The sequence below is a fragment of the Durio zibethinus genome, chromosome 28 (genome assembly GCF_047325235.1).
Source record: "Durio zibethinus cultivar Kanyao isolate XHJ-2024 chromosome 28, ASM4732523v1, whole genome shotgun sequence".
Lineage (NCBI taxonomy): Eukaryota > Viridiplantae > Streptophyta > Magnoliopsida > Malvales > Malvaceae > Durio > Durio zibethinus.
The window spans coordinates 6108758-6136054 of record NC_143189.1 but is presented as its reverse complement, the minus strand read 5'-3'; the positions used below and the strand labels follow the sequence as shown (position 1 = coordinate 6136054).

Genomic DNA, 27297 nt, shown 5'->3' with positions numbered 1-27297 from the left:
AACAAAAAATAAAATAAAATGACGTTGTTTGGAACCCCAGGATCTGGGCACGAACCAGCCACCTGTCCCAGGATCTAGGCATGAACCAACCACCTGTCCCAGGGTCTGCGCACCTGACTCAGCAACCTACATCTTCCTTCAGCCTAGACTGGTCCAATTGAACCGTTATCGGACCACCCTTGAACTAGCCTAACCAGCTTGAACCCCTTACAGATTGGCATGAGCCACTAAATTGATCGATTTATGTTTTTTTTTTGTATTTTTTTTATTTCTTTACCATTTTAAGTTTTTTTAGTTTATTTTTTATTTATGCATGTTTAGAATGTCAAATTTTTTAAAATAAATATTTGTTACTTTTTAAAAAAAAATAATAATAATAGAAATGGAAAAAAATAAATAATAAAAAAATAAAGTTTGAATTCTTAATAATTTTAAATTCCATTAAAAAACTAAAATAAACTTTATAAATAATAAAATAAAATAATTAAAAAATAATAATACCAATAATAAAATGAAAAGAAAAAATAAATAAATAAAAAAATTTTAAATTATTTTTAAATTCCTCTATTTCTCTAAAAAAATATAAAATAGTAAAAATAAATAAAAATGAGAGAAAAGAAATTTTTATCCATAGATGAGATTTTAAAGTATTATAAGTAGCGATGCCTACGAAATCTCTAAGTGAGAAAAATTTTTTTAAATACTACCAATGTATTAAAGTATTTATAAAAAGTTTTCAATACAATAAAATTTTTTTTTATAAAAAATAAAACTAATTAAAAAATATATAAAAATAATAAGAATAGGGGAAAAGAAAATTTTACCTTATGATGACATTTTAAGGTATTTTGAATAGTGATACCTTAAAAATATTTATGTGAGAAAATTTTTTTAAATACTACTAATGTATTAGAATATTTATAAAAATTTTTAATATAATAAAAATTTATCTTTTCTTCTAAACAAATAATAATAATAATAATAATAATTATTATTATTATTATTATTAAAAAAATAATAAAATTTAAAAAATAAAATAAAATGTGTGCATCAATATATTATCATTTACATTATATGCATGATCTTGTTTTTATGAAAAATAAATACGAGCTTTTGAGAATAAGATTTTAAAGTATTTTGAGAAGTGATTCTAAGAAATCTCTAGGTAAAATTTTTTTTTTTAATATTATCAATAAACTAAAATATTTTAAGAATTATTTCAATAAAAATGTTCTAATTTATTTTTCTCAAATAAAATGAAATAATAATAAAAATAAATTAAAAAAACCAAAATTGATAAATAAAAGAAGTCAAAAAAATTATTTTTAAACACTGAAACTAAGGTCGTTTTTATCAAAATTAAAAGGGTAATATATAATTAATTATTATCATTTTAAATGAACGTAATGAGTGTGTTAATCATTTTTTATGCATAATTGATTTTTAAATTTAAACTATTTCGTAAATTTTAAAATTATTTTTTTAATAAATTTTAATATTTTTATTAAAAAAATAAATTTTAATAAATGATCAATCATATTTAATCAAATAAAAATTAGTAAAGACTTTTTTTTATTTTTTAAATTTGTTGAACATCTCTAAAATCGTTATGTCATATATAATCGGGTTTGTGAAATATTAATATGATATATTTTAAAAAAATGAATCAAATTATTTTAAAAGTACAGTCCTTCGTATCAATTCAATTAATTTAAGATTTCATTCCAAAAATATTTTTCAAAAATCGAATTTTAGTAGACAAAAATAGTTTTTTGTCGATGGGACCAATAGAGTACATATTGACTTGACATAACTAATTAATTAAGCCTTTTTGGGTATAAATTCTTGTCCCATTGATGCCCACTAAAAAAAAAAACCTGTTTTTGTTGCGAATTGCGGCCAAAGCAAACATAAAGGGGAGAGGAGGAAATGTCATATGTAATGATATTTGGCCTTTTGGGCATTTGGGGCTTAATTTGGCTGCTCATTATGAAAATCATTTTTAGCCGAATCTAAGCAACAAAATAATTATACTAGTAAAGGAGAAGAATATTTGAGTACATTTCAAATTCAGCTTCTTCGTTATTCTTCCCATGAGTTTCGTTTCATTTCTTTTAAAATTTTATTTGGCATTAGTAGCTATGATGCAGAACATTTGGCGTGAGAATTATTGAATTTAAAGTAAAATATCTTTTTTATCACATAACTTCTAAAAATATGGTATTTTGGTTACCGAATAATATGTTGACATTTTAATCACTTAACAGTTAAAAATTAATTATCATTTCATATGCTTTTTTGTATCAATTAATTTTAGTTACGTGACATTTTCCCGTCAGCTCTTATGCTAAGTAATCTTGTCTGTAAGCAAATACAAAATTTAACATTTAAAAGTCATCTAAAGTTAGTTTTTAAGGTTAATATCATTTATAATCCTTAAATTATAATAAAATATTTAATATAACACTTAAATTTTATAAATTTTTAATATGATATTTGAATTATAAATTTATTAATTAATATAATATTTATTTTTAATATGAATAATTTAAAATAATGATATATGATGAATAAAGAACTCAAATATTATATTAGTTAATAGATTTATAATTCAAGTATTAAAAATTTTTAAAATTTAAGTATTATATTAAACATTTTATTATAATTTAAAAATCATTAATAACATTAATTTTTTTTAATTTTATATTTTCATGTAACCAATATCACAATATTGGAAAGGAGATGATGAAAAACTTGCACGTAATCAAAGTTAATTTAAGTGAAAAATCACACGAGACAATCGTTAGTTTTAGCGGTTGAAGTGACTAAAATGTTATATTGATAACTTAGCGTGGTCAAAACATGATTTCTCAAAATTAATTAATCAAAATAAAAAATTTTGAAAATTTAAATGATTAAAAAACAATTTACTCAATTGAATACGTGAAGTGCCATATTTGTATCTTGCAAATAATAGATGGTACATGTTTAGAAAACAAAAAGGAAAAATATCCAACATCTCTTGGAGGGAAAAAAGGTGCAAAAAAAGTATCACTCGGATAGTGAAAATTAATAAATATATATGTGTGTTCTCAAACTTTTAGTATAGTAATTAAAGATGTTTGAAGGAATATCAATGATTTGATTTTAAATTAAATTTTTATTTCTTTTTCTTACTTGTATCAAGACTTTACTTTTTTAATATATAAAAAAAAAGATAAATATATATATGAACAATGTAATTGATTTTCACATCTCCTCAAATGACTAGACATTATATATAGCATCTTCAATCACGTGAGCAATCATATATAGAAACAATATGCATTTTTAAATCATTTAAAACCTGTCTTTCATATCCCCTTCCATGTTAAAATCCACTCAAGCCTATCTACAATTTTTTTTTATAATTAAATTTATTAAAATTTGAATTTTGATTGATAAATTTAAATTTTAATATTTTATCAATAAGTCAAGCAATCGTGATTGTTATTTTAAATTATATATGTAAAAAAATCAATTTATATTGTATAAAATTTTTAAAAAATTACATACTGTTTAACTATTAATTTTAATATATCTAAAGGATAAAATTAAATTATTTTTTCTTTGTAACTTGTTTTTCTTGTCCTTTAAATCCATTAAAATCAATAATTAAAAAATATATAAAAGTTTTTATTTTTTAATTTTATATTATATAAATTGATCTCTTCTTATATAAATATAAATATATATATATATACATATATATACCTATATATATATATTATCTATTCAATGTTAATATTAGTTTTCACAGTCAATGAGGATTAATCAAGTGCATAAGGCTGAAATCCATATGTTACTAAGAATTATAGAATCTGTCACAACATTATAAATTCAAGGCTTAAGAGTTGATTATATATATATATATATATATATATACACATAAAAGATAAACGAATCTGATTTTTTTTTTTCTTTTAGAAACAGAATCAGAATACCAATCCCCAATTATAACTAAACCCAACATTGCAAAGATACTAAAATCTAGCTCCTTCTAAAGCCAACTTATGTCCATGTACATTTTATGGTCCCTTTACCCCTTTCACTAAAAATAGAGATACGATAATTTATATATTTTTATTATATAAAAATATTAATAATTTATATATTTATATTATATTTTATATAAAAATTATATATCATAATTCATATTTATAAAAAAAATAAATTTTTTATTTTTTATTTTTATTAAATTTATATATAATTTTACTAAAATTTTAATTTTTATCATTTTCATATTATTTTCGTACCTTATTTTAAATTATCAACTCGCGACTTATTGAACCTTTTTAACTTTTGCTGGGCCAGGGTGAAGGGATTTCTCCGCTATATAAACCCCTTCTTGGCCCTTTCCATAGCATCGTCACTCAAACCTTCAACTTCCTTTTCCCCCTTTCTTTTCCTTCTCTAGCTTGCTCTTTTTTCATTTGACTCCTCGAGCATTAATTCTTTCTCAATGGAGAGAAACCCCATGCGCAGGCAGCTTGCAATCATGAGGCAATCCCTGTTTGATCAGGTTTGTTTTCCTCAAGATTTGCTGTTCGCAAAACGAAAAAATATGCTCTGCACACACACTAACAGAGAAAAGTTTTCAAAATCGCAGTAGTCTTCGAGACCACCCCATCAAGTAACCAAAAATGCAAAAAGATGTATACTTTTTTTTATAAAGGATGCCGGAGATAATAAGAAAAATGATTGCGAGTGCTCAGATTTGAATCTCAAACCTGTTCAACGTCACCTCTAAAGGTGGCTACAAGAATCTACTGAACTAAATAGCAGGTTTTGCTTACTTTTTTTTTTTTTTACTACACCTTTTTCCCAAGGGTATAGGAAAATTAACCTGGAAATGGTGTTACACTATGTTTACGCTAGTGAAATATTCAATTAGAAGTCTGATTTATGATTTAAACTATCTGCCCTAAAAATAAGAGTAAGACGCTGAAGAAACTAAAAAGAACTACCCCTGAATCATATATGCATCTGCATGCACATCTAAATTCCTATCTGTTACTCCTTCAAAGTTTTATTATGTTCATTGCTAACTTATTTATGTGGCCATAACTAAACACTAATTGTTATTTGATCATTGCAGGGATATCTTGATGAACAATTTATCCAGTTGGAGGAACTCCAAGATGATGCTAACCCGAATTTTGTGGAAGAAGTTGTCACCTTATACTACCGCGATTCAGCCAGATTAATCCTTAACTTAGAGCAAGCACTGTAAGTTCAAATTTCTACTACTTATAATATAATAACAACAAAATATGAGGATGATGATCATGAGATATGGTAATTATACTATTTTTGTTCCTTTTTTTTTTTTTTGGTTTGCTGTGCTCTTCAGGGAGAGGAAACCTTTTGATTTTAATAAGTTGGATGATTATATGCATCAGTTCAAGGGAAGCAGTTCAAGGTAATAACATGCTACTAAAATCTTTTTATTAAAAAAAAAAAAACAAAATTATCTGAAAAGAGTCAGCAATCTTGTATAACAAGACTTATTATAGGTAATGTCAAGACATGAAGTATATTCTATGCTGGCTTTAACAGAACCAATTATTTATTTTCATTCTTTGTGATTGGTTGCAGCATTGGAGCCAAAAAGGTGAAAGCTGAGAGCACATTGTTTAGGGAATATTGCAAGTCTGGAAATGGAGAAGGGTAATCCATCTGCCCCTTGATTTCTTGTTTTCAAAATCTATCTAATACTATATATTATGAACAAGACCACAGCAAGTTTGGCCCTTCTTGAAACCAACCTGTTTCAGTATTTGTAAGGTGTAAAATAACTTCAAATGCATATATTCATTGTAAAATATATGATTGCAAGCAGATGCATGAGGACTTTCCAACAACTGAAGAAAGAATATGCAACACTGAGAAAGAAGCTTGAAGCTTATTTTCAGGTTCATTATTTTTTTTGTCCTTCTTTTTTTTTGAGAAATTGTGTTTATAACTTGTTAGCTATTTTTTTTTTTTTCACTTTTGATTATCTAAATGTTCAGATGGCAAGACAAGCTGGGCCAATGGAGACAGCATGTCGCCCCAAATAAGAAGAGAAATACATACGAGCCTATGACTGCAATGCGGCAAGAAATATGTATTGTGGTTGATGAATTTGTTACTGTTTGTATGCCCCAAATTCACCTAATTAGCTTTGTAGGCCCTCTTAGAGTTTGCTTGTAAGCTATGTTTTTCTTGGAGTTTTGTGAATGAAATGCTTTAGTCTATTTTATAGCTTAATCTATCAATATTATATATACTTTACTATCCATTTTAATAGAAATTATTATTTAAATTTTTTAAGATTTTATTTTTAAAAAATTAAATTTTATTATTTGAATAAAATATTTGGATGCATAATAAAAAAAATTTATAATATTATTATGCATGTCATTTTATGATTAAATTTTTAAAAATTCAATAATAATACACAATCTTATCGTAATAACAGGATTCCCATAATACTATCAAAGAGACCCATAATGTTTTTAGAATAGGATACACTAATTCAAAACAAAAAATTATATATTTATTCCACAAATAAATATATATATATGTATATATATTATATCTCGCCCAGTAAATTGACATGTGTAGCTCCTCGATGCCTTATGCCCAAAGCCGAAGATGGGAGATATGGGATAGATGTTTATTGGTCTTCTTTATGAGCTTGGATTCAACGAGCCCAACCCAAGCTGGATTGGGCTTTGAATCATCATAATAGTTAGAAAAATAAAATTTTAGTGTGAAAATCTTTTAATGTGTCCAATTATATGTTTAATGAAATTTATGCGACTCCACATAAATAAATTAAAATAACAACGGTTACTTGAGTTTAATGATAAGCATATTTATTATTTTTTAAAAAAGTAAAGTTGGAATTTTTTTCAAAAATTATTGTTAACAAAAAAACATAAATAAATAAATACATACAAGATTTATTATAATGCATTAGCTTTACGCACACTTACCATATGATTCAAATATTAAATAATTTATTGTTAAAAAGTTCTTAAAAAAAATAAATATTTAAAATTACAATATTTAAATATAAAAGAGAAATTTTTGAATAAATATATATATATGCAATTACTTAAAAGTGAGAAAAAAAAATAGGGTCTATGATCAATTTATAAGTATTTAAATTAAACTTCTATTTTTAAGCAAAATTAAAAGCTTAAGATGCCCCTAAAAATATATATTCTGTATTTTAATATATGCTTTGGAATAATTTTTTTTAAAATTAATTTGGTGTCCCTTGATTCGTGTCACCAAATTTACTAAAAAAATTTATTATTAATATAAATAAGTTGTAAATGAAAAAATAAAATCAAGATTCGCTTACAAAATGTTATTATATAATAAAAATTTATTCTCATTAGGATTATGTGTGCATATTTATATATATATATATATATATATATTAATATAAATAACAGAAATTTTGAATAAATTAAAATTCTTAAAAAGATGAGGAATCAAATAGTTTGACAAAATTACTTACTAAAATAATAAATATAACTAAATTTAAATTGAACTTGAATTTAGAAAAAAAAAAAAAAAGAATTTATCTCAAAAAAGTAGAAGAAATATGTAGAAAAAAAAAAATCCAAGCTGAGTCAGCCGAATATAAGGGGCATACTCTTCCCTCCGTCGGTCGGACAAGGTTTTTCCGGTCAGTCACTCTTTTCTATTGTAGTTATACATATATCACTGCGCTTTCGTGATTTTTCTCCAATTGTTCAAATCCGATCAATCTAGGGCTTTTCATTACCCCCAAAATCTCTCTCATCAAAATTTTGGGGTTTTTCCTCCTCTCTTTGCTAGGGTTTCTGTACATTATAGCCTGACTTTGCCTTACAAAATTTCGCTTTCTCCTTTGTAATCTGTTTATTGTATTTGAAAAATTAGTTATTCGGATTCTCTCTCTCTCTCTCTCTCTCTCTCTCTCTCTCTCTCTCTCTTAGATATATATATTTGGAACCGGTTTTTGCTTTCAAGTATTTACAGGTGAGATTCCAATTCAATCTCTATCACTTTCTTAGGGTTTCTGGAATTGAAAACTTAAATCCTTGCTCTGTTTAGCTCCTTTAACGTTTTCTTTCCTTCAATTTTTTTTCTTGACCGGTAAAATTAAAATTTGGCGGTTAATTTTGCTAGGGTTTAGCTACTTCAGCTGAATTTTGGAAATTGGGATATCAAACTTTTGAACTTTATTCCTTGTTCCTCTAGGGTTTTTCTTGAGCAGGATAAAGAAAAATAGCAAATTTCAAATTTGAGTGACTACCCAGTTCAAAGGTTTTCAATTTGGATCAGTTTCTGCAACAAAACTTAAGAGGAAAAAACCCAGAATTCAAAATCTCAACTTTTCTCTTTTACTGTCCTCTTTTTTTTTTTTTTTGTGTTCTTATTGATTAATTTCTTTTTTTTTTTATACTGTGATCAAGGAAATAGAAAACAAAAAGAATGGCCTCATATAAGCCATTCCCACCTCCACCACCTCAAAATCAAAACCTTCTTCCACTTCAACAACAACAACAACAACAACAACAACATTATGGTCAAAATTACAATCAAATGAATCCGAATTCAAACTATCATTACCCTTCTTCAAGACCGCCCCAACAACAACAACACCCACCACCTCCACAGCAGCAATATTCTTATCCCCTTCCCCCTCCTCCACCTCCGGATTCTTCCTATCCACCTCCCCCACCCCCTCCTTTGCCTACAATGCCACAAACTACGATCAACTCACAGCCACCAATGTACTATCCATCTTCACAGTACTCATCACAATATGGTAATCAAGCAATGCAGCCACCTCCCCCACCGCCTCCCCCAAGTTCTCCGGGTTCTTCGATCCCTCCACCACCTCCCCCAAGTTCTCCTCCACCGCCACCTCCTCCAAAGGAGAGTATTGGGGATCAGGGGTTAAGTGAGCGCAGTAAAGGGGGGAATAGGGATTTTTCGGGGTCTGGAAGGCGTGAACATGGGCATTCCCATCATGGGATTGGAGGTAGAGAGCAGAAGCCGATATTGCCTCATCCGAAGAAGCCAAATGGACCTGCGGGAAGGGTGGAGACCGAGGAGGAGAGAAGGTTGAGGAAGAAAAGGGAGTTTGAAAAGCAAAGGCAAGAGGAAAAGCATAGGCAGCAGATGAAGGAGTCCCAGAAGACCCAGATGATGTCTTCTGGAAAAGGGCATGGTTCAATGGTAGGGTCACGAATGGGAGATAGGAGAGCTACACCATTTTTGAGTGGTGAGAGGATTGAGAATAGGTTAAAGAAGCCAACTACATTCTTGTGCAAGTTGAAGTGAGTATATGGAAATGCTTTTTCTTTCTTATTTAAAATTTATTTTTGGTTCTATGGACATATCAAATTTAGATATTGAATTTATTAAATTTCAGTGTTTATCATCTTGCCTTAATGAGTCTATCTAGTTTAGGTTGAATGATGTTGTCTCTTGACGTACTGGAAAATTTCTCCATTATCTTTTTGGCTTTTTTATTTTGGGATGAAAATCATTTATGACGATAGACTGGGGGGTTGCAGTCTGTAAACTATCCCAGCATGACTCATGACGGAGTTTGATAGAATAATCAATGCTGGATATGCCTCTGGTATTTGCATTCTTTGGTACAAGTGGGTTGATGGACCATGGATTGACTTGAAAATTATCAGTTCTTGCCCCTTCATGTTGTAGAACCCATGCATATTGCAGGTAAAGCAGTTTTGTGAACAATGGGAAGTGAATTTCTTTCAAATGTATCTATCAATTGTTCCTTGCATTTGGATGTATAGTGATACTTTTGGCTGAACACTTATTTGATCTTTATTTTCTGCATTCAATTTCCTTCTTGTTTTCCCTATATGTGATTTTTTTTTTCATGCAGGAAAGTGTTCCTTTTGATTATTTATTTGACTATTTAAATATGGCATATATTTATACTGGTTACTTCCTATAATGACAAACACTTATATTATGTAGATTCCGAAATGAACTTCCTGATCCAAGTGCACAGCCCAAACTCATGAATTTGAAGAAAGATAAAGATCGGTAAGAACTAGCCTTTTCACTTCAAAGAAAGATGACTATGTATTTTCTCTTTCAAAAATCCAAGATCCATTATATTTGTTGGCTGTCTGATTGAATGCATTTACCTTTTTTCTTTTATTTTTCTTTCAAGTGATTGTACATCTGTGATTATTATTTTTTGGTTTCTGGAGAAAAATATTCTTGGACTCATGACAATTTAAACATAAAAGCAGGTTTTAGTTTTTGGTCTTGATGTCATGATTTAATCCCTTTGTGAAATTTCTCATTAATATATACTTCTTCCTCACAGATTTACAAAATACACCATCACTTCCCTGGAGAAAATGTACAAGCCTAAACTTTTTGTTGAACCAGATCTTGGGATACCACTTGACCTGCTTGACCTCAGTGTATACAAGTATCATATTTCACCCTGCTTAAAACTTTTTCTTAGACCTTTGCTTTTTTATGCCATGGTTTTGATTATCTTTTTTCTGTTTGTTTAATTAGTCCTCCCAGTGTTAGACCACCTCTTGCCGCAGAGGATGAGGAACTCTTGCATGATGATGAAGCTGTAACCCCTATAAAGAAAGATGGTATAAGACGAAAAGAAAGACCCACTGACAAAGGTGTTTCTTGGCTGGTTAAAACACAGTACATATCTCCGCTTAGTATGGAATCAACAAAACAGGTAATTGCTAACTATCATGTTATGTATTTGATGTTCTTGACAATTGTTGTCGAAAGATGTGCCAAAACTAAATATATTGGCACTTGCAGTCTTTGACTGAAAAGCAAGCAAAAGAACTGAGAGAGCTAAAGGGAGGCCGCAATCTTTTGGAGAACCTTAACAATAGGTTTGTTTGATTTCAACCTCCCTTGATGAAGAGAAATTTTTATTGGAAGTAGATTTGTGAGAAACTTGTCTACTTTCACTTTGACATTAAAACATGGACAATTTTATCAGGGAAAGACAAATCAAAGAAATTGAGAAATCATTTGAAGCATCCAAGTTACGACCTGTCCATGCAACCAATAAAAACTTGGAGCCTGTTGAAGTTATTCCTCTCTTACCTGATTTTGATCGGTATGAAATTAGTTAGTGCTTTTCTGGCTTTATTATTTTTACTTTCTTTTCAGGCTCTCATACATGCAAAAAATCTTAATTGTGCATATTGTACATTTAATCTATCTATCAATGTGTCTTTTGGGAAGGAAAATTAATTTAGTAACTTAAACACATCTATACAAAATTTTTTAGGCCAAAACTGTATTAGGTAGGTGAATCTAATGTAGCTGCATGATTTTTCGAACCTATCATATTAGGTAAGCTTAGGGTATAGGATAGGCTTTGCTATGCTGGTTTGGATTTTCCTTCTTTAATTGGGAAAACAATATGAAAAAATTGAGATAAAGACAAAAAAAGCCTCAAGTCTTGAAGCTGCCTGCTACATCCCTGCATCTATTCTCAAACTCCTTTCCAACTTAAACCTTACACTTGTTTTTTGGAATAAATTTTGACTAGTTTATCTTCTCTATAAAACGTGTGAATTAGTATTTCTCACCTCGTTTTTCATCCAAATGCAACCAAACGGTATATTAAGTATTTATAAAGGTGTCTTTAACTATGCATGTGTAAGGGGGGATTCAGGAGTGGGGTAGTTGATTGTTTCTATATGAATCATGAGATAGGGATATCTAGGGATTTGATGGTTGATTAAATTATAGACCTTTAAGAATTCAATCATTAGTTATTGTGCTGCGTTATAACATACTCATATCTGTTGTCTTTGATGTGGTTGTAGCAGGTACAATGATCAGTTCATTATGGTGGCATTTGATAGTGCTCCAACAGCTGACTCCGAAGTCTTCAGCAAGCTGCATGACTCTGTTCGTGATGAGCATGAATCAAGGGTGAGTTAAGTAATGGTTTTATTCCATGCATGCAGCACATAGATTGTATATTCTGCTTATGAAATTAGTTAATATTCCTGAGATTAACATACCACAAGGATTACTATAGTTTATTGATATCTTGGCTTTCTGGTAAATAAGAATTCTGTAATCTGCAAGATTAGTGGTAGAATACATAATAAAAAGAATGTGCTGCGTAATTTAGTTATCATAAATGATAAAGGAAATAAAAGTTAATGAGATATTTGAATGAAATGTTTCAGGAATCTCTTTGCTGGCCCAAGGATTTCTTTGGAACCTGTTATTTTTACATTTAGTACATTTTGTTGGCATAGTTCCATGCTTTTTGTTGACATTAATCCGCATGCAGTCTCAAGGTCCTAGTCTCATCAATGAGTATGCCACAAATAGTTGATAGCATCGTTACTGCTTTTATTCAAGGATGATCATAGTTAACTCTGAAATGTTATTTTAGGCAATAACTTTAATTTCATGGTATTGTTTGGAAAGAAAAAGAAAGGCTTATATAAATTTACTAAGGAGCTGCTGGACACTGACATAGTGGCTGTTGATTCTATAAATTGAGTTCATTTGATATTGATTTTATTAGTTTGTTTAAATTGCAGGCAATTATGAAAAGTTATCTGGCACCAAGCTCAGATCCTGCTAATCCTGAGAAATTTTTGGCATACATGGTGCCTTCTCTTGATGAGGTAGATATGCCTTGCCTTCCACTAATAATATATGCATTAGCACCATAGTTTTTGCTGCATACAGCCTAACTTTCAATATGTGGATTCTAAGTGAATTGATTTTTCATATCATTTTTAATGGTGACAGTTATCGAAGGATATGTATGATGAGCACGAAGATATCTCATATTCTTGGGTTCGCGAATACCATTGGGATGTATGTAACTTGATTTTTGTAATATTACATTCCACAAGCTGGAGCTACCACTTAAATGGTCAAAAAAATCTTTCTGACCCCTTTACAGGTATGGGGTGATGATGCAAATGATCCAACAACATTCCTTGTTTCCTTCGATGAAGGAGAAGCTCGCTATGTGGTATAGACTCGAGCAAAATTTACATCTTTATCAATCCATTTGTGGTGAAATTTTTGTTGATTTCTGTGACATTAACTCACTGTTCTCATGTTGCAGCCTCTTCCGACAAAGCTTAATTTAAGAAAAAAGAGGGCCAGAGAAGGAAGATCCGGTGATGAGATTGAACATTTCCCTATACCTTCCAGAATAACTGTAAGGAGGAGATCAACAGTTGCTGCAATAGAACTGAAAGACCCAGAGGTATGGATACGGATATGAAGCCAGCTATAGTTGTTTGCACCAAGATTATAATGGATTTTAGTTCTTATACTTTTTTTTTTTTCTGGTATGCGATCAGGTTTATTCCAACTCGAGGGGCGGTATGTCAAGCTCAAAGATAGGAAGAAGGCTAGATGCCGAAGACAGCCTCGGAAGACCTCAGAAGCTTGCACGACACCAAGATGTTGATCAGTATAGTGGAGCTGAGGATGACTTGTCTGATTGATTGGTATATGAAAATGGTAGCCTTTCAGAAGTTTTCTAGGAGTTTTGTAGCTGCTGGGTACTCACTGACCCTGAGTTACTTCTGTAAGCCACAACCAAATAAATCAAGATAGCTAGATATCCCCCATATTTGTGTTCCTAACATATATTTGTTTCTGGATCGTAGTTAGATTCAGTAAACTTAGGTTTTTCCTTTTTTTTTTTTTTTTCACCTTGAATACGAGATTGGTTCGTGGAAAGTTGAAAATTCTCTTTGGCAAGGTGATTTCTCTAAATCATTCAAGAAATGGATGATTTTTGCGTTTATTTTAGTTTAAGAGAATTTAAGATTATTGTGTATGATTAAAAGAATGTAAGATTGTTTAATAATATCTTATAGAGGAAAAAGGGGAAAGAGTAAAGGTGTTGTATAAAGAGATTGAGCAAATGTAAGTTAGAATAAGCTGGTTTCACCTGTGCTTTGCGTTCTGTTTTCTAGAAATAGTCTGTATTTTCCCATGAACATTGCGTTCTGTTTTCTTGCATTTTTATGTACTATCTTTCCACTTTCGATTGGAAAAATGCAAAATTTTAGGTCGGGAGATTATTTATAAATGATTTTATTCTGGGCCTCCATCTTTCAATCTATGAATGTGCCGTAGTCTGTCTGTATACTTGAACGTTGTTTAAATTTTGCACGATTTTGGTGTAGGGCGTAGACATATCTCGTACTCACAGCTTTAGCTCTTTTGAAAAAACAGTAATTACTATTTATTTCTTAACATTTTTATTGGTAAAAATAATAAAAAATTTTAAATTGTATCATTTTATTTAGATAAATTTATATTTTTATTACATTCAAATAAATTTTTGAATTCTAATTTGCATTTAAATAAATCATTAACTTTTAATTGGTATTAAAATAAACTTTCAACTTTTAATTTATACTTGCATAAACTTCAATAAATTTTTATTAAGTTCCAATTAAGTTTGAAAATTAATATATATATATATATATTAAATTTGAATCAAATTTTTGTTCAAAAAATGAAAAAAAAAATTGAACAAAACCAAATTATATACTTTTATTAACTTCATATTTTTAAAAATTTTTATAAAATAAAAATAATTAGTTTACATCTAAATTTATTTAAATATATTAAAATAATATATAAAAAATAATTAAATTTAAAAAATTAATGAAACAAATCAAACCAGTAAATTTTTATTCAAATCATATACAAGATTAATTCGAATTCAAATCAAAATTTAATAATTCATAATGCAATGCATTATCTTAAATTTAATATTTCATAATACTAGGCATTATCTGAAAAATCAAACCAAATCCATTACCAGACTCATATACTCATCCATGTCCCTATCTCTAAAATTTAATACACATCCTTATTTTCATTTAAATAAAAAGTCAAATTTCCTATCAGATTTAAATAAAATTGACGTCTTTAAATTTTTCATCAAATTTATTGAACATGATCAAACAATTTTATATGCCCAAAAATCCTAATTTGAAGTTTTATTTGTACCTAAAAAAAAACCCTATCAACCACATGATATATTAATAAACTATTAAACTCTTAATTATAATAATTTAATTCAAGTTATGACAGTTTTAAGTAAAAAGAAAAAGGCTGTTAGAATCCAGCTATGAGACAATGTTTCGTTTTGGATGTTCTATCCATGCTCGCAAAACAGACCCTCACATAACATTTGCCAGTAGAAATGCCCAATCTAAGATGAATAAAAGCACCTCTTGGCACTGACTTCTTTGAGCACCAAAAAAAAAAAATGGTATTCACTTTGAAAATATTTACAAATGCCCTGTAAGTGTTAAAAATTTACAGTGTTTTTACTTTGCCAAATGATCATAAAGAATCTGTAGCAATATTTACTGCACATGGCTAGCCTTGGGAGCAAATTCTTGAGGTTAGGAATGAAGACTTCTTGATGCAATTGATGCCCTGTTTGATAAATGAGTGAAACCAATGGTGATATAGGTTAGGTAATAAAACTGAAAACATATGCACACATACAAGTTGTGCACAATTTAAGAAAAATACAAATCTAAAACACTGACCATGCTTGTCTGCATCTGACAGCTTCTTGACGAACAGCTCTCTTCGGATCATCGAGAGCCTTTATTATAGCTCGTAGTACCTGCTAACAATGAAGATACAAATTTAAATGCATAAAAACAAAAAAAATCAACTGTGATGTGCGCATTTACATGCACAAAAAACAGAGAAGTCATAAAGACAAGATCATCATCGTTATCCAGGACTAAGAACTACCATTTTCCTGGCCTTGGTATATTCTAAAAGAAATATCTTGCAGCAAAGAGAGGTAGTAAAATGTTCCAGAAAAAAAAAAAAATCTACTGCTTAATTGTTGACTAACCTGCATTCTCATGGGATAAATCCTTGCATGCAATAGCCCAGAAACGGCAACAAGACACTGAATGGCTGTCTCACGAACAAGCTTAAGATGCAAAGATAGAAAAAAAAAAATTCAAACACCAACAGTATATATTGGTATTATATGGATTAAATGGAAATAGAATTACATGGAATTGCAGTTGTAAAATTCAAGGAAATGAATAGGACTATATACAATGGCATTGCCACTATCAGTACCCTACTTATTTTCTTCTCATTCTGAATTCTACTTTGGTTCCCTGGTATCTTTTTGGCAAGTTTGCTGATACTAAGGAAAACTATTTGTTTTCTATATATTCTTTGTGATTCTTTCTTCTAATTTGGAGTGATTTTAGCCCCACGGTTGCCCACCACAATAATAAATGACCACATTTACAATGCTTTGTTTTGAAGACAAAATGGAGAAATAACCTATGACCATGTGTACTAAATTAAGTAAACTATTTTTAGGCTCCATCTTCTTGGAATTTCAGTAGGTCCCACTGCCAACACATTTCCGTTGCGTATGAGGGGCTTTATTATCTCTCGTATAAGGTAATTTTGTTCATTATATTTCCTAAATATTCCCACACTTCAAAACAATGCACCTTTATCCACCCACAAATAGTTAGATTTGGACCTAAATATCAACGATAATCCTACCAATTTATTCTTGCTAAAAGGCAAAACTAATATCTTAATGCCAAGAACTTAAGCTGCACTTAAATGTGTAAATTCCGAAGCATTATCGGACTAGCATATGCAATAGAGTTGACCCAACAAGCAAAGCAGCAGTAATTCACTTGCCCCCAGTTGAATTACTGATGTAATCCAGCAATGAAGGGGAAAAAGATAGGAATTGGGACAATTGTAGCAGACAGAGGAGGCAATATTTGCAAATGAAAAGCAATAAAGTTATCTTAGGTGGGTAGGAAGTGATGGTTATTATTGGCCTTTCCCCCTTTTCTTTGGGTTGGGGAGAAGGGGTGGCAGGTGGAAGAGGGGGCATTCATAGAATAAATTCTGTACTTAAGAGCAAAAGAAAGATAAACAAATATATTTATTCTCCTTGAAAATATTTCTATTACCATCATATGAGGGTATTGAATAAGATCAATGAGACAATTGACGATAGTATGTGCACTATCTGAAACAGCTTTTTGACCTGCATGCATACCCAATATTTATAAAAACATCAGTAGGAAACTCGAATGGATAATCACTCTAAATGTAAAATCCTAATGTGATAGTACAATAAAATAATTTTACAGTGAGGGTGCCCTGTTTGATGGCTTTGTAGTTATATGCTGGCAAGCTTTCTGGAACTCACCTAACAACTAGAGAAATATTTCTGGCAAGCATTTCAAAAGTATGCCAAAATACATCTAGAGAAATAAATGTTGACCAACATACTACAACAACCCAAAATAAAATTATCTATGTTGCTACAGTAAATGAAAAAGTAATACACACACAAAAGTGAAAAGTAATAATTCAACATAAAAGAAAGTAATTAGTTTTGAAGAATTAACAAGTTTATTATCATAGATGACAAAATAAACAATTTACTTTCATGTACAACCATTCTGGTAAAGTTGGTTTCTTTTTCTACCATTTACTCATTTTTAACTAATAAAGTTTTTGCGATATTTGCTTTACTGTAAAATTTAAGAAAGTAGAAATGCAATCATGCAGAGCTTAAGTGGTTTTTAAGAACGTAAATTAGCTATTAAGTAAGCTGTTCTATCGGATATTCAGTCTAAGAAATCTCTTTAGCTTCTATCTTTTCACAATAAATTAAAACCTTTAGATTAAATGTGTCAAAGAATGCATTTACCGAAGAGAAGTTCTAACAGATAATAACAATCTACCAATGTAGAATTAGGCTTACCATTTTTGTCCATCAATATTCCAGACAAGACTAGCAGGAGACCATATATAACATCTTTATCCAGAATATCATTGCTTAATGCAGATAAACCATCCAGCAGCATTGGAATTATCTACATAAATAAATTTTGGTTAGTGTAATAAACAACTTTCTTGAAGTGTCTAATATATCTGGAAAGGCTTAATCCATTGCAGAAAGTTTAATAATAAATTCCAATACTAACCTTTTTGGTATCACTCAAGACAACAATTAGTGGAGTATCCATAATAATATGTGCAGAAGCCCGAAATAGAAATGGTCTGAAATCACATTGCAGTTCAGTGAGAAATCAATCCAAATTGACCAACAAACCTTTCTACTATGTCTGGAGCTCAATCAATTCAATTATGTAATCAGTGCTTGAGAAACAAGTAGCCACAAAGTTAAGTAGCTCAATATGCAGTTTTTGCTTGATCAGATCAATATAAAGAAAGAGGAACAAGGATGAGGATGAGGATGCAGAACCAGCTAGTAACAAGTCAGAACAGCAACAAAAATCTATCAATAATAGTCTGCATGCTGTCAATTTTGGCTTCCACTCTGGTTTTAATTTGATTTTATTGATACATTAAAATCTTTATTGCGGTTTGAAATTGCTTTTACCTTTGCTTTATAGTTTAATGTTATTCATCACTAAATGATTGCAATAATAACTAAACATATGCAGACAACATGCTTAAAAAAGTTGACAACTTAAGAATTCACAAAAATAATTTGCCTTATTTCAGTCTCACTGCTTGTTGAAACAGAATATAAATAAGTCTTGCAGGTGTAAGCAAGCCTGTTCTGATATCAGAATATTTTTCTAATATTTAACCCAGAAAAAGACAAATGAACTAATGTAGTGTTAATATATTCACATAGTAGTGTCCTATACGATATATAGGTAAGAGATGTAGGGACTACACTTAGCCAACATACTTCAAGTAGAGAAGATTGAAATACATGCAGATGTGGTTATGATGTGACAAAGCAGCAAAGTAATGAAATTTAAGCTGTATCACTAACTGGGCCTATTGTCAAAATGTTGAGAATGAACTATAAGCAACAACAATCAAATTCAGCTTCACAATTTATTATTTCATATCTTCGCAAAAGACATTCAAGCATGCACTACACCCGACAAAATGAAAATGGGTACTAATATATATACATGATATGATAAACACCAGAAAAAAAAAATAAAGAAAGATCATTTTTACCTTGAGAGTGGTTCAGATTTCATAACTAAAGACTGTAAAAGGGGCATCATTGTTGAGAAAAACCGTTGCTTATAAAGAGGTCGTATTACTGCATGGAAGTCCCGATTCAAACACAGTTCAGAGTCACCCATAAGAATCTGAAATGCATCGGCTGCACTTTTCATCACAGAATGATGCAAATCAAGCTCATAACTGTTCTCTGAGACACTCTTTTCCTGATGAGAGATATCTGCTACTCCACTTGGCTGTAAGCACTGTAAAAAGATCATAGTCATGTCTTTAACTTTTTCATGGCCCCGCATAAGCAAACCTTTTCCAATCCATGCAAGTCCAACAATCGCATGGATTTGAAGGGAGGTACAACTTATGTCATGGACAACGGTCATTTTAGCTTGAATATCAGGGGAACGATCATTGTGGAAAATCCATAAACTCGAGTTAAGAATTATATCCATTGCTTCCTCCAAGGTACAATCACTTGAAGTTTGTCCTCCAGAACCCAATTTGTTAACCATAGAGCCCAATGCTTGGGCTGCTGCAACATTACCCTTGAGGAGGGTTATCATGAACAGATAAAGCATTGGTCTTATATTCGGAATGTGGGTTCGAGGATGAACTGCTATAATTACTGCTGCAAAAAGTGAAAGAATCCATTCATCTCTAATGGAACTATCATCCACTACTTGAGCAATTTGAAACCCTTCCTGCAGGAACAGCTCCTTCAATGGAAAAGAAGTGCTTGATGAAAGAATACTGTAACTCTTTTGTACAATTATGTTTTGCTTTTCCACTGAACAACTTGCAACAGCAAGCTTCATTGCTTTCATCATCACATCAAGAACTCCCTTAAATAAAAAAATTAAAAATTAAAAATTTAGTGCCACATAACCCCAAGGACTAAGGCGAAGTTCCAATACAAACTCAAAAAACTCACTCTTTCTTTGGTTTGAGTAGCATGGAAAACCATGCTATTCTCAATTTGGTTCCAAATATTAATAGCAAAATGCAATAGAACATCTTCAAGACCCTTCGCACAACATATCCTGCATCCATGATAACAAAAATTTTGCATCAAATAGAAAAAAAGAGTGGATGAGGGAGAAGAAAGAACCATTTTCCAACCTCCCACCCCAAAATAAATAAATAAATAGAAGGAACAAGAACATTTGAGGTAGAGTTATATACCATGGTATCACCTTATTAGAATAGCATTTCAAAAGTTGAGTCACAATTTCTGCTGAATTTGTACTTCCATGGACCTAAGCAAACAGAAGGCAACATTGAAATATCATCAATCATACGAGCAGCAACTGATTTTACATGGGAAAAGAAAAATACAAAAGGAAAAAAAGCCCATAGGAAAAATATCAGGGAAGGCTTTTAACATGTTGTCATTGCAGTAGAGTTGGCCATGTTAAGAACAGTGAAAAGTAATGACCTATCCAAATATTACCAGAAAACATCTTTAAAAAAAATTAAAATCTTTCACATGATAGTTATTTGATGAATAAAAATTTATAGGCCAAACATAAACCTTAGATAAATTGGCATATATTGTTCCTTCCAACCCTTGAACGACTTTCAGCATATAACTTTGTCCGCTTGTGCCAATTTCCGAGAGTGCTTCTAGCCTGAGTGTAAATGGCATGCTAAAATCATCCACAGAAGCCAATGAAACAATTCTTTCAACAACAATGCCCAAATAGCTTAGTTCCTTTTCAGATTCATGGTATCTTTCAATAAATAAGCCAATCTGCACGAGGGCTTTCAGTGCGAGTTTCCACAGTAATGTGTTGCTATAATCCACATTGACAATTGATACAAATGTCACTAAGATCCTCTCAAACACAGTTTTCGGTATCAGAAAATAGCCTCCAGGGAAGGTAGCCAAAATCAGCAATCCTTTTACTGCATGTTAAATCGAAACAAAAACAAAACAAATCAATGATTTTGATTTTACTGACTAAAATGGAAAGGGGGGTGAATGGTGGACCTGAACCAGAAAATTTTACACAGCTAATCGTTGCAAAACATTATAGATAGTATAAAATAATAAATTAAATCATATGATAAAGTTTTTCTAATCTCTAAACTGTGTGTAGAGAGAGAGAGAGAGAGAGAGAGTCAAAGTAATTGATCGGGACAAAGCCAAGTCCGGAAAAATCACACTGTAGCATTTTTAAGTATATGATAATTTCCACTTGAATCAGAAATCATGGTCAGTGGCTTTTATTAATAACTACGGGCAAAAGATTGACAGGATTGAGAAAATGTAATATGAACAATTACACCAGAGGCACCATGAACAAATCAGTATGCAAGTCTGTGCTGAAGATTGAAGATAAGCACAAAAATCATATCTACTGCATTGAAAGACAAAAGCATTCACCTCCAAAGTACATGTCTGCATTATGAGTATCTTCACTAGTGCAAATGAAGGCAGAACAGAAGGCCATAGTTAGTGAAGGAGAAAAGTTTTGAAGCAAATACTTCCATGTTTCTTCTGTATGAGCAGATGCTGCTGGGATTGTTTCAGAACTAGCAACCAAATCTCTGCATGCTGAAAGGAGCTCAATGCTGAGATAGAGGGCTCCGTGATTACATCTTTTGGAAATCAAAATACCCTCATCTGAAGATGGATGTCCAGATGAGTTTCTAACAGAAAGACCCAGAATATTCATAAATTGGCTGAAGAAACATTCAAAAACTCTATTGCATGACAATGTTGAAGCCTTAGCAGAAGTAGAAAGGATACGACCAACTGCATGCAGTCTCTGCTTGCTCTGTGAAGGAATTTCGTGGTAAGTCTCATAACTAGAGATCATATTGAAGATCATTTTTATGTCTTCATCACCAACAATTAAATCTAAAAACATCTTTGTATTTTGCACAATAAGCTTTTGTAAAAGACTTAGTGCTTCTGCTGCAATTTCATTTTCTGGAAGGTCTAGACCTTCAAGGGATTCTGGATTAAAGGATAAAACACTGTCAACTGAAGTAAATACTGCATCTTTTAATGAAGACCAAATAGCTTCGCCATGTTTTGCCATTCTGTCTACTCCATACTTCACTGTGCAATCACTGAGATACCTCAAAGAATCAACCTGCGAACAAGCATAATTGGCATTCAATAGATTTGACATTTTAAGAGACACTCCTATAGCCTGAAAATGAAGATTAGATCATTGAATAGCTTCAAACAACAGCCCCATTTCAATTGCACAGACCTTCGCTGATGGAAGTGAAGAAGAAAGCTTCTCGAGGAGTAATGGAATGGCAAATGGCTCAAAAAGAGGTGTGGACGAAAATGCTAGCTGCAAGAATTAAAAATAAATAAACAGATCAGACATGTAACACAAATTAAAATACTAATGTTATGAGAAAAGAAATATGATCATATGATTCACAAGATACACATATCGTGTAACAAATCAGTTATTTTTTACTAAATTTTTAACCGGCAAACCATTCTTATTGTATGACAAATAATAAAACAATCCTTTCTGTCAGTGGGTAAAAGTAATACAACTTAAACTACAAGAAAATTTTAAGAATGCCTCTTTATTTAAAAATGTTGGTCTTATCCAAAATTCTAAAACATGTTTCAACCACATTCTTGAGTTTCCATACTTTCTTTTTGTACTATTTACATGGTTTCATATCTATTAAAGAAATCGAAGAAGTAAATTGTATTTTTGTTACAAGAATTAGAAAATTAGGAAAAAGAAAATACAGCACCATAATGATAGATGAAAATGTGCATATAGAAGAGATCAAATGATAATAGTAAACCAATGGAGGGAAAGAATCCTTGGGGTACACCCTTTTCCAAGATCCTCCTTACTGTTCTGATAAATTCTCATTTCATTAACTAATCACAAGTTTGCTCCAAAAAGAGGCATTAAGGGGAAGAAATGAGCTCGCTGACATTTTGGGATCAGCATAAATGAGCGGAGAAAACAAAGAAAAAAAGCAGAGGTATAAAATGTATTTCTGGTAAAGCAAAGTGAATACAGCAATGTATATTTCCTCAGAATCTGAGCTCCACATCTGGAAATCAATTACTAGCAACAACTACAAGATGAATTTAAGAATTGTGTACAATTTTTTCCACCTGGAAGCCAAAAGTACATAACAGCATTCGTAACAATGGATAACCCAATTTTGGACAAGAGACTAAGTGCTTAACCTGTAAAGAGAGAGAAGTTTCAACAGAAGAAGTACATACCATTAATGCTTTTGCAAGATCATCCCTTTTGACATTCGCATCTTCAACTTTAGGCTGGAGAATACAAGAAAGAGATCCACATATCATAAATCAAAGCCTCTTATTATACATATTCTAATAGATTTCATGCACACACTACTTTATTGTCAGCACTAGTCCATGACTGAGCATATAGCTGCTTTTTAAAAATCTCTCCCATTGTACTATAAAGGCTAATGGCTTTAAAGTACTACTTGTATTTAACCAGAGAACAATGACTAGAACATTGGACATCAATATATTTAACCAGAGAGCAGTGACCAGAACGTTGGGCAATAATTGAGCTCCAGCTCTCACAGGGGTTGAAAATAAGAACAATAATATTGGTAACAGTGATGGTATGAATTTAAAAACAAAAAAGAAAAGGAACATCAAAATATGAACCTCTTTTTTAAATAAAGGTCATCAAAAAGGTCATCAGATTTATGGTCCTTAATTCTTCCAACATTATTTACATCTAATATAATGACCTCAGGGCTAACAGAAGTGCAATAACAAGTTGACTAATTGTCTTTAATAAGTTGATAAAAATTAAAAATAATTTCTGATATTTGATTCAAAGATTCAAAAATGAAATTCCACACGTGTCACTCATTAGTTCTTAGGAAAACTTGTATTGACAGTTTAAATTTCATCAGATCTATAATGCAGTTTTCCACACTCGTATCTTAACAGTATATGACAGCTCATTAATATAGCAGAGTAGGCATGCATACAGCTTACATGTGTAAAATGAATAGGAAAGTAACAGCCCAAAATCTCAAAAAGGTCATGAGCAAAACTGGCAAGGGGACCACAAGGATCAGGGAACAGTCGCGATAGAACCTCAATAATGTGAAATGTTAACATCAAGCAATGAGGATCCTTTTCTCCGTCAACAGCTTCACAGATTCCATAAATAAGGTTATCACCCTGGACCACAAATGAGCAATGAGAATCTTATCAACAGAAAACTGAAAAAAAAAAAAAAAAGTTGAAAATTGAGATGTTGCCAAACTTTTGAAGACTTCATATTGAACACATCATGTGGATGCGAGCACAGATGCTGGTATTTATGAGCACAAAAGGTAGTAAGAGAGAATCACAAGAGTTTATTTTCACGCTTTCTTTAGAAAATAGAAATTCTATATTTTCTCATTCCCCATTCATAGAGCAAAGCATCTCAATTGTGTACTATTACCATGTTTATTCCTTGCATGAATCACATATTTAGTGCAGTTCCAATGTTCCAAACAGAAACCTCTCCTCCAAGATTAATAAAATTTAAAGAATCTCATCTATAACAATGAGCAGAAGTACTTCTATAATGGTGTTTTAAACAAATCAACCACAAATGATTTTTTGGTGATATAGAATGATCTCAAAATTAAAAAAGATAGTTTCTAGTCTTCTCCCTTTTATTTTTTTTCTTCCAGTTAATCTTAACAGAGACATTTAGAACATGTGTTCCAAAATTTAAGCAATCACAGCAAGACCTAGGAGATTGCATCAATTAATTTCCTTTATTCTTCATTAAATTCATTACATTATTACCTCTAACACGCAAAAATAATACATAAAAAAAAAGAAGAAAATAAGTCCAATAAAGTATGCACTGAAGAAAACAAGCTCAGAAAACATACCAGTGAAGCAACAGCATTGGGGTAGCGTTCTAGTAGGCTTTCCAGAAGTTCAAAGCAAAGCTGCAAGAAGGTCCATTTAAAAGATACAGTGAAACAGCTAACACTTGAAAGAATCAATAATATATATATGATCTGGCTGATAACTATTTCCTGGAAGGCAATCAAATAAAGGTCTACATATGATCATTTGTTATAGGAATATCAAATAATCTTTACCTTCCGTTCATACTGTCCTAGTGACTGCACTTGTAGGTTCTGTAAATAGGACTCTGCAACTGCTTTTGCATCATTTCCACTGACCATACCACCACTGCTTTTCCTCCTCATCAGGGCCAAACAGCCAACAAGTGCTCCTCGTAAAGCTCTCCAGTCTGCCTGATGTAGTAAAATTATCATCTATCTAATTCTAAAATTAGAATGTAATACATAACATGGTCATTATGAACAATAAGGAGAGCCCAGGTCCAGTTGGTGGCACCAAATTGTGACTAACTTATGGAAAGTGCAAGATAAAGTTAAAAAAAGTGTTTCAAATTTACATATGAAGCTACTATCCAGATAGAGAAAGGTTTAAACTCAAAATGCCCAGCATGAATTCTAATAAGATGCAAAAATAATAATGAAACTTTCAAATAAAAGTAACATGTAGATTCAAAATTATGTAAAATGTGTTCTCATTTGTTTTAAGTGAACTATATTATTGATTGTGAATGCTAAACTCACCAATCTGTCCATGAAAAATCCTATCAAGCTATGAATAGGAGCATCATCCAATGGTTTTGATGCAAGGTGAACAAGAACTTCACCAAGAAGGAGAATACCTGGAAAAAGACACCATATAACAAGAAACTCAATCATCATTTATTTATTTATTTTTCCAAATAATGTTTAAATGAATATGAAAGAATGGAAGAAATAATATGCTTGTAAGGGTACAGGCATGAAGTTATAGATTGAGCAGTTGATTAAGCACTAAATCCAGACATTCTCCAAAATATCAACACAACAAAAACAAATACAGCACTGACAATCAGTTGAATTTTAGTACCTCTAGCACGAATAATGTTGTCCGTGGTGGTCAAATACCCTTCCATCTCCCTAACCTATTATCTCAAGTTAAAAGAAAAATGAAAGAAGAAAGTAAACAACATATAACCCAAAAAAGTCCACACACGAAAATGAAAAATAAATACATAATAAATAAGTGAAGTAAAAGATCCCAAAAAAAAAAAAAAAAAAAAGAGGCAACCTTCCTTCAAATCAACTGAAGCATACCAGTGTTTCTATTGTTAACTGATCATTCTTCAACAATGAAGCAATGGCCTCCAAACTTGCAGCCTATATAGCGATATAAACATAAAAATTCCAAAATATTCGAATTTATATGACAGAAAAATAATTGAATTTATTCAACACATAATTCGGAGCTTGAAATACTCAATTTAAGTGAGACAAAATCAGTTTTTACCAGTTATTCGATAATTTCAATTCAAATTTGATTTTTTTCCATAGTCACAAACTGTTCAGAAAGAGAAATTGTGTTGAAATTTAAGAAATTTAAAAACTAAAAGTTACAGAAATTTTAAAGAAATTGGGGGAATGGAGAGTGAACCTGTTGACCCGGAGAATGAGACGAATCAACGAACGATTCAATGTGCTGAATGAGTTGACTCGTTTCTGCCATTGTTTTGTGCGAATTTGAGAACTAGGGTTTTAGAGCAAAGAGAAAAACAGAGAGAAAGAGAAGGGTTTAGGAGTTTGAAGCTTAAACGGTGTTATTTAATCTAACCGTAAAAAAAAGAAGGTTTACTGGGAAAGTAAAGGAAGGGTTTGTAGAAATTGTTATTTGTGGAATGACCCCCAGACAAAATTCGTTTTACTTTTTGGTTTTTTGGTCAACTTTTATTTTCTACTAATATTAAAGAAGTCAACTTTTTATTTTTAAATTGAGTCAGTATTATGTGCCTATATTTTCTGCTAAAAAAATGGGTTAAAATTCTTTTAGCCATTAATAACAAATAAAAATAAATGTCCATCTTCAAACATCTAATTTTAATGTGAAGTTAACTTTTTTATATATTATATTATGATTCAAACTCAACATCTTTAGCTCTAAAATTAATTCTAATATCTGCTAAACTCTTGTAGGTGAACATTTAGATTTTGTTAAACAAAATCAATGGATATTTGGAATAGCTTGAGTTTCAATTCAGGATTCTTTTACATTTTCCCACCACAATCGAATTACTAAATTGGGATTATGAAGATTGTTGCAATGGTTTTTGCTTTTAGGGACTGTCATAT

General features: G+C 30.9%; 3 protein-coding genes across 11 annotated transcripts; 2 read left to right on the top strand and 1 right to left on the bottom strand.

The window, feature by feature from the left end:
* The first annotated feature begins 4464 nt into the window (after window positions 1-4464).
* Window positions 4465-6315, top strand: LOC111281267 (histidine-containing phosphotransfer protein 4-like). The gene is made up of 6 exons (XM_022868968.2): window positions 4465-4561; window positions 5138-5268; window positions 5393-5461; window positions 5638-5709; window positions 5882-5954; window positions 6054-6315. Exons 1-6 carry the CDS (start codon window positions 4502-4504, stop codon window positions 6099-6101), a joined length of 453 nt encoding a protein of 150 aa, XP_022724703.2. The 5' UTR covers window positions 4465-4501; the 3' UTR covers window positions 6102-6315.
* Window positions 6316-7585: 1270 nt separating this feature from the next.
* Window positions 7586-14012, top strand: LOC111280491 (protein PAF1 homolog). 6 transcript variants are annotated; one of them, XM_022867951.2, is made up of 13 exons: window positions 7586-7726; window positions 8506-9368; window positions 10045-10113; window positions 10403-10510; window positions 10603-10783; window positions 10873-10949; window positions 11060-11179; window positions 11901-12006; window positions 12633-12719; window positions 12847-12915; window positions 13004-13075; window positions 13172-13315; window positions 13413-14012. In XM_022867951.2, the coding sequence occupies exons 2-13, from the start codon at window positions 8518-8520 to the stop codon at window positions 13557-13559; spliced, it is 2031 nt and encodes a 676-aa protein (XP_022723686.1). In that variant the 5' UTR covers window positions 7586-7726; window positions 8506-8517; the 3' UTR covers window positions 13560-14012. The 6 variants fall into 6 exon arrangements, with proteins under 6 accessions (XP_022723686.1, XP_022723683.1, XP_089612991.1 ...); XM_022867948.2 differs by having other exon boundaries at window positions 8499-9368; XM_089756865.1 differs by having other exon boundaries at window positions 7599-7726; window positions 8284-9368.
* A 1102-nt stretch (window positions 14013-15114) lies between these two features.
* Window positions 15115-26783, bottom strand: MET18 (ARM repeat superfamily protein). Of its 4 annotated transcripts, XM_089757040.1 has the most exons (21): window positions 26606-26715; window positions 26462-26512; window positions 26269-26331; window positions 26042-26096; window positions 25717-25814; window positions 25210-25368; window positions 24994-25053; window positions 24095-24283; window positions 23333-23386; window positions 22332-22418; window positions 21494-22208; window positions 20639-21012; window positions 20290-20363; window positions 20039-20147; window positions 19105-19949; window positions 18087-18162; window positions 17864-17975; window positions 17061-17137; window positions 15956-16036; window positions 15636-15715; window positions 15115-15519 (listed from the first exon to the last, which is right to left on the bottom strand). In XM_089757040.1, exons 4-21 carry the CDS (start codon window positions 26085-26087, stop codon window positions 15486-15488), a joined length of 3270 nt encoding a protein of 1089 aa, XP_089613166.1. In that variant the 5' UTR covers window positions 26088-26096; window positions 26269-26331; window positions 26462-26512; window positions 26606-26715; the 3' UTR covers window positions 15115-15485. The 4 variants fall into 4 exon arrangements, with proteins under 4 accessions (XP_089613166.1, XP_022723672.2, XP_022723669.2 ...); XM_022867937.2 differs by lacking the exon at window positions 26462-26512 and having other exon boundaries at window positions 25210-25364; window positions 26606-26783; XM_022867934.2 differs by lacking the exon at window positions 26462-26512 and having other exon boundaries at window positions 26606-26774.
* Window positions 26784-27297: the final 514 nt, after the last annotated feature.